The 9,582-nt window shown below is 56.5% G+C and overlaps 1 protein-coding gene across 2 annotated transcripts; it reads left to right on the forward strand.

The window, feature by feature from the left end:
* The first annotated feature begins 466 nt into the window (after positions 1-466).
* Positions 467-5,796, forward strand: MLF2 (myeloid leukemia factor 2). 2 transcript variants are annotated; one of them, XM_032645248.1, is made up of 9 exons: positions 467-1,338; positions 1,916-1,993; positions 2,248-2,374; positions 2,631-2,666; positions 3,301-3,354; positions 3,738-3,866; positions 4,031-4,190; positions 4,798-5,010; positions 5,254-5,796. In XM_032645248.1, exons 2-8 carry the CDS (start codon positions 1,944-1,946, stop codon positions 4,983-4,985), a joined length of 744 nt encoding a protein of 247 aa, XP_032501139.1. In that variant the 5' UTR covers positions 467-1,338; positions 1,916-1,943; the 3' UTR covers positions 4,986-5,010; positions 5,254-5,796. The 2 variants fall into 2 exon arrangements, with proteins under 2 accessions (XP_032501139.1, XP_032501140.1); XM_032645249.1 differs by having other exon boundaries at positions 1,125-1,338; positions 4,798-5,796.
* Positions 5,797-9,582: the final 3,786 nt, after the last annotated feature.

Consider the following 9,582-nt stretch of genomic DNA (forward strand, 5'->3'; position numbering starts at 1 on the left):
GGACCCCCTTCACCTCCTTCCCCAGGGAAGTGCTGGGGATGGGAACAAGCCTCTCTCACAGGCCCACAGATGTCAGGCCCGCAAACGTGGCTAGCGGCCAGTGTAAAGAACCAGGAGAGCTGGAGTCTGGAGGGGTCCGGTCTAAAGTCCACCCCGGACAGTCCAAATCCCCTGACACCCAGGGGGAGGGCCCTTCTCTCCATTTGGGCCAGATTTTATGCAAGACATTTAGTATGTCAAAGTGTCAGTCTTTGGCCTTCGAGTCGAGTCAGGTCTCCTGGGCCTGTCTGCAACTCTGCCCCTGGGTGAGCTTGGTTAATGGAGCGCTCCACCCCTTTCTACTCCCAAACGTTAGACCCTTGACCTACCTACCTACTTGACTCGAGGCAAGAAAAGATCAGTGCGGACTGGGAGCCCCAGAGGATACAGGAGTTAGAGAAGAGAAAGCGGAGATTGGCATTAAACGAAAAGGTTTCAGAACTAGGGCCTCTCCCCAGTGTGACCCTCCACAGCAGGGTAACTGAGGGGGGGTCCGGGAGCCTCGCCAACGCCAGTTCCCAAGGGGCTGCACTTCTAGCCTGGCCGAAGAGCGCCATCTGGCGGCCGGTCCCCAACCTGGACTCTTTTTGCCCCAGCCTGAGTTCTCGAAGCCAGAGGAAGACCTGGGCAGAACTGTCACCTCCTCTCCTACGTCACTCCGAGGGCCCCGCCCCTGCCTGGAACGCGCCTCCCCCGTAGAACTGCCGCCCTTCCTCCCTCTTGGGATGAAAGCTTCCTGGGTAGAAATCTGCTTATTGCTCCCCGAGGGATCCGCCCCACCTCGTGGGGCCCGTGAGGAGCCTGCCCTCCCCCATGGGAATCTGCCCGCGTCCTCTTCCGTCTTCCTCCCCTCGCGGCGATGGACTCTTCTGCTCCTCCCCCACACCCTTACAGGGAGCCTCCTCCAGTCCACAGGACCCAAATCCAGGTTACTAACGAGGCCTCCCCTCCCCTGGTCCCGGAAGACTCCGCGAGTCCCTGCTTCGCGGCCCGGGAGCCAGTGTCGCGCACGCGCGCGCGAGCGCGCGCGCCACAAGCCCGCTCGTGGGCGGAGCTCCGCAGGCCTAAGGGGGGGGGGGCTGTCCCATCGTGACGTCACTTCCGCCCGGGCCTGGCCGGGGCTCGGGCTCAGTGGGCCGAGGAGGGGCACGGAGGTGGCAGCTGTGTGAGGAGACTGTTCGGGAGGCCGAGGAGCTCACGCCCGGACCAATCCCGCGTCCCGGGCCGCAAGCCCCGATCCTGCCGCGCACCGAGAGGCGAGACCGGCCGGATGGGCCGCTGAGTCCGGATCGGGGACCGGTGAGGCTCAAGCGGAGCGGGCAGCCGGTCCGGGGTGGGAGCGGCCCGTGGGGCTGCAGGGACCCCGGGAGCCTGGGTTGCCGGGAGGGGAGCGGGTCAAGCCTGCCTCTTGCTCGCCCGGCAGGGAGGCAGGGCCTGGGGGGGTGCCGCCGCCCGGCGCTGAGGGGACGGTGAGGCCCGCCCGGGGGAGGCCTGGCGGCGGCCGAGTGTGAGGAGGGGGCGGGGTGGGGGTCATTAATGCGGGCGGAGGGCCGGCACTTGGGATTCGCCTGCGGAAAGGTGGCGTCGGGGGAAGGGGAGTGTGCTTCTGGCCAGGGCTTTGGGAAGAGGATGGCTCTGAGTGGGGGAGGCAGAAAACAGGCTTGGAAAAATTTTCCATGGTCCTCCTTCGGGGAGAGGTTTGAAGAGCTGTGCTTTCCCTAGAGGGTGATGTTGAACACCTGCAGAAGGGTCTCCCTGGAGTTTGGGGGGCCAGTTCCAGTATTTGGAAAGGGACCATGCTCTGAGAGTCCCTGCCCTGAGCGGGTGTGCGAAAAGCCTGGCCGCCTCCAACATTTGAGCCTCCACATCTTCACAGTGTGGAGCCCCCTGGAGCTAAAATCAGGATGTTCCGCTTCATGAGGGACGTGGAGCCTGAGGACCCCATGTTCCTGATGTGAGTATCCATCCCCTCCTCCTCCTACTCTGGAGCACGCATCCGCTCCACTTCAGGTCTCTGACTAGTTGAGCCAGACATCTGGGCTCTTCGCGGGCACCGATCACAACTTGGTGGCCACTCAGCCCCAACTCAGACTTCGAGGGGAAATCTGTGCCACTGGTTCCCTATGGCTCTTTTCTTCGGGGGAGCGGCGGGTGGGAGGTACTGACTGCTGGTCCTTCTGCCACCCGCACCGTATACTCCCTGCACAGGGACCCCTTTGCCATTCACCGTCAGCACATGAACCGGATGTTGTCGGGCGGCTTTGGATACAGCCCCTTCCTCAGCATCACAGATGGCAACATGCCAGGGACCAGGCCTGCCAGCCGCAGGATGCAGGTAATGGTGCTGCAACAGACCTGAGACCCGAAGAAAGGTTGGAGCGTGGTCAGTAAAGTGCTTGATTTTCCTTGCACAACGGCCAACTTAGCAAGTAGGATGCCTTCTAGGAGTGGGGAAAGGGGTCTGGAAAAACAGGCTTTGTGATCCCCTTTTGAGAGGAGGATGGAAAAGCAACAGAGGCCATGGGCTTGGTTTGGGATGGTAATGAGATAGGATGTGGTCCCTAATTTCTGTTCCTTATGTCTTCCTGTAGGCTGGGGCTGTCTCCCCCTTCGGGATGCTGGGAATGGTGAGTCCTCATCTCCTTGCGTCCTTCCATCTCAGACATGCTTTATACCCTTAGATATTATTTCCAGATGTGCCTCTTTGGATAGTCTTATGGGTAACCCTAGAATCCTCGTGTAGTGTTCACAGAGCTCTGGGCCTGCTGTGTGCTGAGTTCTGGGAGTTCACGATGCTAACTTACTGGCTCCTGTACTTCTAGGAGCGGTACCCATTAGGAAGATATCATTGCCTGATATAATTGTTCTTTTGAGGAAGGATGTGCTGTTGAAAGGCCAACTAGAGAGGGCTTGTAGAAGATTTTTCTACAGTTTCAGAACCAACCCCTTATAGGTTAGAATCCAGTGACATTGGCTTGCTTCCTAAAGGTAGGAGGAAATAGGGCAGCCGGGAGAAGGAACATGGGATAAGAGCAGCCACAGAGACTGAGGAGGAGGAGGGCAGCGGCATACAGGAGGAGAAGCGTGGAGAGAAGCACGCCTGTTCTGGTCCTGTTCACGAGGAATGAGGAAGAGCAGCTGCTAGATGTGAAGGAAAGGGAGAGAGGGAACGTGTAGCTATGTAGCCCGTGGGAGCCTGAGCGCGCCCACCTCTGATCGTGGCCCTGCTTTCTGACTCTGTTTTCCGTCTCTTTGCTCCAGTCGGGCGGCTTCATGGACATGTTTGGGATGATGAACGACATGATTGGGAACATGGTGAGACTCTTGCCCTATTCCATCCCCTTCCCTGGCCCTGTTCCCAGTGATGGCTGGCAACACCTTGAGTCCCCAGTGGCGGGAGTGGGGAAGGGCATACTTGTGGAGTGTGCAAGCTGGATAAGGCCACTGGACCCGGAGAGTGCGGGTTCCTGAGTGGGAATCAGCAGTGCACCTTATGAAGCGTGCACTTAAGGCTCCGTCTCTTGGGGTCCTTCTGGCATGTTGTTGGACTCAGAGGAATTTGGGGGGTAATGATGAGTCCTGATGTTTTCACGTTTTGTGAGAAAGATATGGGCAGGCACAGGCGGCCGAAGGGAGGGATCCCTTCCCCGGAGGCGAATCCCTCCCCACACAGCCCTGCTGTTCCCTTCCGTCCTCAGGAGCACATGACAGCTGCAGGTAACTGCCAGACCTTTTCATCCTCCACTGTCATCTCCTACTCCAATACGGGCGCTGGCGCGCCCAAGGTCTACCAAGAGACAGCAGAGATGCGCTCGGCCCCAGGCGGGGTGAGTTGGAGGGCTCCTCCTGTCCCAGAGGAGGCACGATCGGATGGCCCCCACAGAAATCCTGGCTGCTTTTTTCAGGATTGGGTCGCGGGCGGCCTTTCTGGGCTGGTGCAGCCGGGCTTTGGAAGGAGCCGCTGAGTGTGCCATGCTCTGCCTCCCCCCAGATCCGGGAGACTCGGAGGACTGTACGGGACTCGGACAGTGGGCTGGAGCAGATGTCCATTGGGCATCACATCCGAGACAGGGCTCACATCCTGCAGCGCTCCCGAAACCACCGCACGGGGGACCAGGAGGAGCGGCAGGACTATATCAACCTGGATGAGAGTGAGCCTTCCTTCCCGCTGCGCGGCCGGCCCGCTTCCCGGCCGCCGGCAGCCCCTGCCCCGGTCCCATGAGCCGGGAGATAGCAGCTCTCTCTCCCTACCTCCGTAGATATTTCTTGGGCAACATTATGGTTGAGCCCCATGTTCTTAACTTACTCGGAGCTTTTTTGTCAGCTTAGGGCTAAGTCAGTGCCGGCAACGTCCTCACCGTGCAAGGCAAACTTTGTCACCTAAGTCAGATACTGATAGTAATCTACCCGTCTCCATCTGGATCCGTTGTTTTAGTTCTTCTTACTTATTTCTTTGAAGTCGACAAATATTTATTAAATACTTACAGTGTGCGTGGGACTGCACCGAGTAACTGAGTAGTTATCCCATTCCTGACTGCCTCCATGCTGCCAGGAGCCCTGATTGCCTCCATTGCCTCCATGCTTCCAGGAGCCATGTTGAATCCAAAATTGCTAAATAAGTCGCTTCCCTTCCCCAGCACGTCCCCCCACACAGCCTTTCAGCCTTCGCCCTGGGTTTTGGTCGTGAGCCACCCCGGGTCTGCCCCGGGAAGCCAGGCGGTACACAGGTGTCGTGTGTGGTCTCCGTGTCCTCCCCAGGTGAGGCCGCCGCCTTTGATGATGAGTGGCGGAGGGAGACTTCCCGATACCGGCAGCAGCGCCCCCTGGAATTTCGGAGGCACGAGGCTTCTGGCGGTGGGGGGCGGAGGGCTGAGGGGCCTCCCCGCCTGGCCATCCAGGGACCCGAGGACTCTCCGTCTCGACAGTCCCGCCGCTATGACTGGTGAGGGCCCCGGGCCCTCGGCCTCTCGTGTAAGTACTGAGGGGGCTGAGGCCTCAGGCACAGGCCGGGGTGGGGAGCGTGTGGTACCCGGCCCTCAGGCTTGAGGCAGAAGCAGCCCACGTGTCCAGCAAACACCGCCTTTGACAGCCGAAGTTTTAGTTGGTACGGAAGGACAGAAGAGTGTCCTCACCGGAATAAGGGATGAGCCACCACCCCTGGCTTTTATATTTTGTCTTCCTTTTGACTTGTGTTCATCTCTTTTCCCCCTCCAGGTACGGGCTGAGAGGCTGAGAAGTCATCCCCTGAAATAACTTTTCCTCTTAAACTCCCACTCCCAATTTAATATTAAATTAACAGGCCAGCTGGCCCCCACCTCTCCCTGGGGGTCTCAGCGAGAACCTTTCACTCCCCCTTTACCTACGTTTTCCTTCTTTAATCTCCTTACCATGATGACTCCACTTCTTCTGTCTCCACTAACTTGAGTTTTCACTTTGCTACCCCATCTCTGAAACTCCTTCCCTTCCCCGTTCTACCCCTGCCGTGCATCGAAGGGGCTTTTGGGGTGGGCTCTGGGTTTAGGGGCCTCAGTGACCCTGGATCTTTGCCCACCTCCTCCCCAGATTCCCCGCTGCAGGGCCCATAGCCCTGGTCCAGGGCTGTGTGTGGAGGGAAGAACCGGTTCCCAACCCAGTCTCCCTTCCCAGCCGCTACGCCACATCAAAATCTGCCCCACATCCTTCTCGGCCTTTATTTTTTGATTTGTGCAGCTTGTAACTAGGTGTTTATGGAATAAAGGAGAATGGAGAAAAGACCAAGTAGGATTCTGGCATTACTTTTTTTTTTTAACTTATTTTACTGAAATGCCGTTGATCTACAGTGCTGTGTCTGGCTTCACTTTTGCTCTTTTCCCTGTTCAATTTCAACCCTCCTGTCTCCTTCTGGTCACCTTACCTTCCCTCTCTCTCTGTGCGTGGCCTTCTTAACTCAAGTTCAAGCCCAGCACCTCAGTGGTACCGCAGTGGGGCTGTCAGAGCTCTGGTGGGTGAGAAGCCGCAGCGGATGCGGCCAGGCTGGGCCGGGGGTGAGACCAGCGGCGGCTGTCCTGCCAGCTCCCTCGCTTTCACTGTACCTTCGCTCACCGGGGGGATCACGGGGCATACCTGTAGGCACCTGAGGAGCTTTCTGCCCCTTGTCCTTGGGCTTCTTTCTGGCCTGCACTGTGGGCGGGAACACTTGGGGTGCAGAGCAGGAAGAAGCCCAGACAACCCCACGCGGGTCTTCAGAGGGGAGGAGCTCGGGTCAGCAGCGTTCTTCAAAACCTCCAGCCCCAGTTGTTGAGAACTTGAGCCCGGGGAAGGAGACCAGGGAAGAAAACTAGCCTGGAACCTGAGCAGCATTGGACGGGCACGAGGCACTCAAATTTCTCAAGATGCTCCTCCCTGCTCGACCCGGCTCAGCAAATGGGTCGCTCTGTTCCTCCTGGGGACTCTTCAGTGATGGCAAGTGCTTGTGAGAGTCCGAGGGCGGTTTCTGCTTTATAAACATCTGTCCTTGTCAGTGGGTAAATCAAAGGCAAAAACAGCCCGCTCGAGGCCCCAGGTCCTCTCAGGGAAGGGGATTTTCCCCACGTCCTTGATGGACAAACAGATTCAAGAGGATTTGTCCATCCTGATGATGTAGAAGGCATAAGGAGCAGAATATAGAAATCAGAAAGGGTCTGAGTATCTATAGAGTTTATTTCTGGGACATTTGAAAAAACTCACAGCCAAAGAGTTTCCAAGGGATAGATATTAACAGTCTTTGTAAACTATGACATCACACAGATGTTTATTTTTGAATTTTATATATATGTATACACACACATATATGTCAATGTGTGTATCCGTCTATTTATTTGTATTTATGTATTTATGTTGTTGTTGTTATATGCCTTACCATTTTGACTTCTGTATAAGGTCAGAAGTCTGGCTCCACGGCGCAGCCTGGGGGTAAGCATCAAGCTATAGCAACTCTGAATATTAAAGATGGTTATATGTTACGTTGATCAAGTCGGAAGCTACTTTTCTGAAAAGGGGACTGTTTGATTTGCCTTTAGACCAGATTGAAGAATTCATGTATTAGAGCAGCTCTAACTCATGTTATGCTGCAATGAGTTAAAGATAAATTTAAATTTTAAAAAAACAAAAGAGGACTTTTCTAGTCTCTCAACAAGCAGAGACGAAGGTGAGCTTGGCCAGCAGGCACCGACGTCCTATCCAGGGCAGGTACTGAGTCAGTAAACAGGCCACTAACGATGCTCCGCCAGGGTCAACGGAACCAACCCAGTGGCTAAGAGAATCCAGGAATCCCAGAAGTCAAACAGGCAGAGGGAATTCCTCTCCGCCTGGGTCCTGAACTGTGGATGATGGAGCTCAAAGCGCCCACAGCCCTCAGCTTCCGGTGTAACCTGTGCTCTGTCCAGATTGCACATGGCTCTTCCCTCTGGGTGTGGGAGGAGCTGTCGTCAGTCCCTTGACGAGGCGGCTCAGCCCTGCCACCAGCCCAGTCATTTGTCCTTGGGCAGGTCCCTCCCTTCCCTGGACCTCAGCTGTGGGGTCCCTTCTCACGACAGCTCAAGCCCAACCTCTCAACCTGGATTCCATTCCCAGTGCCCATGCTCCAGGGCACAGTTCGGAGCAGGGGCTGGAGCAGGACAGGGGCTGCCCTGGTTTCAGTCCAGGTGAGTCATCCAGTGCTTCACAGGCTTTCCCATTTGGGTCCTGGCTTCAGACACAGAAACCAACCAGTTTTCACCCCCGATCCCTGCTCTTGGGCGAGGACCACCCTGCTACCCAGCACGTAGTAGTAGGGCCCGTGACAGCATTTTTCAGCAAAGGTACGTGGTGGGGCATTGGGTGTTAGCAAAGTTGAGTGAGACGCTCTAGAACCAGCCCCCTGGCCCTTTCCTGACCTGTCTACCATGTGGGGTGAGAGCCGGGGAGTAGTCACAGGAAAGGACTCTCAGGAAGAATGATGACACTTTACTTCCAGGTCCGTGTCCGGAATGGCCCCGCCTCATTCACAATGCCCATCCACAACCCCCTTCCCGCTCAGTCCTCTGCCTGACAGGTGTCCAGGGCACATGGCCACACTCAGACTATTTCCCCCACCCCAGAAAATTACAGGTTGGGAGAGGCTGATACTTGGTGGGAGGCTGTGAATTAGAGGAGTGAAATTACGACTACAGACTGGTACAAGCAAGCCCGGGCCACGCCGCTTACCTCTGACCCTGACGAAGAGTCTTAATCTCTCAACGTCGGTTTCCTGCTTTGTAAAATGGGCCTTTTTCTAGGCTCTGGTGGCAGTGGGGACATGGATTCATACCTCAGAATTGTGAGAATTAGGTGAGTTAGTACAGAGGAAGCATTTGATACAGTGCACAGGATGGATGTCTGATTTCGCCCCCATTACCCTGCCCCTGTCCTGCACCTTCAGTGCTCTAGGGTGGCCCTCATGCCCGGTTCCATCCTCAGGACCCCTGAGATACCTTCAGACACAGCCTCGAAATGGTCTTACTGGCTTTGCATCAGCCTCCGTTCTCCCAGCTACCGACTATTATCTTTCACCCTTTCATGCTTCACAGACCAACATGTAGAAATGTTTGGGGCTGTGCTGACCCAGTCCTGCTTGCAGTTTGGGAATTTTCCCCTCCTAGGGTAACAGGGCCTCAAGTCCTAGTAACACCCTTTACCCAATGCCCCCTTCCTCTGCCCAGTGCCCAAGTCCTATAACCAGGTTACCCAGAGAACCAGGAGCTGATCCACAAGAAGAACCCAGGGTCTGGTCTCCCAGCCCCCATATTTCAAGTCCATTTAACTCCACAGACCTGTCCTGCCTCGATGCCCTGAGTTTTAGGAATGAGTCATTCCCACGCTGAGGGAGAAGCAAGGGTCAAGGATTCCTTCTCCCAGGCCACTGCAGTGGGTCGGGGTAAGGAAAAGTTACCCTTAACCTCTCTCCCTCTTAGACATCAGTGGGTTCTTCAGACAGGAGAAGCGAGAGCCTGATGTGGCAGCACTAGGAGGGAGAGATGAAGACGGATAGGCACAGGGGGCACCAAGAGGTGAGAAACGAGCACGGAGATGGGGCACAGGGAGAGACCTGGTGTAGCTGCTCCCCAAAGGAGCCTCCCAACTCGCCTCTATCCCCAGCGAGAGCCTGCGGCGGGGCAGGGCGCTGGTGTGGCTTAAGGGAAGGGTACCTGAGGGGCCAGGGGTGCAGAGGCTGGCAGAGCTGTGGTAAGAAGGTGGGCCTGAAGCCCCTCTCTGCAGAGTGCTGACGGGCTCTGAGCCTTCCCAGCCTCAGTGTCTGGCCTTAAACAGTATCTCCAGGGAGACAGGGAGAAGCAGGGAGTCCTTCCCCTTCTGGGCTCCGCCCCGCTCGTCCCCCCCCCCCCCCCCCCCGCTCTGGACCATTCCTGAGAGGAGCTGGGTCAGCAGTCAGGGTCGCTTGAGCTTTTTCTCTGCCTTTTGTGACTCTTCTTCCCTGAAGGCTTATCTTGAAGATGGGAATAGGGTGCTGCCCTGGTTTCTCCCAGCATCCATCCCACCCTCGTCATCTTC

Source organism: Phocoena sinus, chromosome 10 (genome assembly GCF_008692025.1).
Source record: "Phocoena sinus isolate mPhoSin1 chromosome 10, mPhoSin1.pri, whole genome shotgun sequence".
Classification (NCBI taxonomy): Eukaryota; Metazoa; Chordata; class Mammalia; order Artiodactyla; family Phocoenidae; genus Phocoena; species Phocoena sinus.

Bases quoted from the DNA above. Each gene is read 5' to 3' on its own strand.
- MLF2 (XM_032645248.1), top strand. From the start codon at position 1,944: ATGTTCCGCTTCATGAGGGACGTGGAGCCTGAGGACCCCATGTTCCTG. The intron at 1,994-2,247 runs GTGAGTATCCAT...CTCCCTGCACAG, and splicing joins GAGGACCCCATGTTCCTGAT to GGACCCCTTTGCCATTCACC. The intron at 2,667-3,300 runs GTGAGTCCTCAT...TCTTTGCTCCAG, and splicing joins CCTTCGGGATGCTGGGAATG to TCGGGCGGCTTCATGGACAT.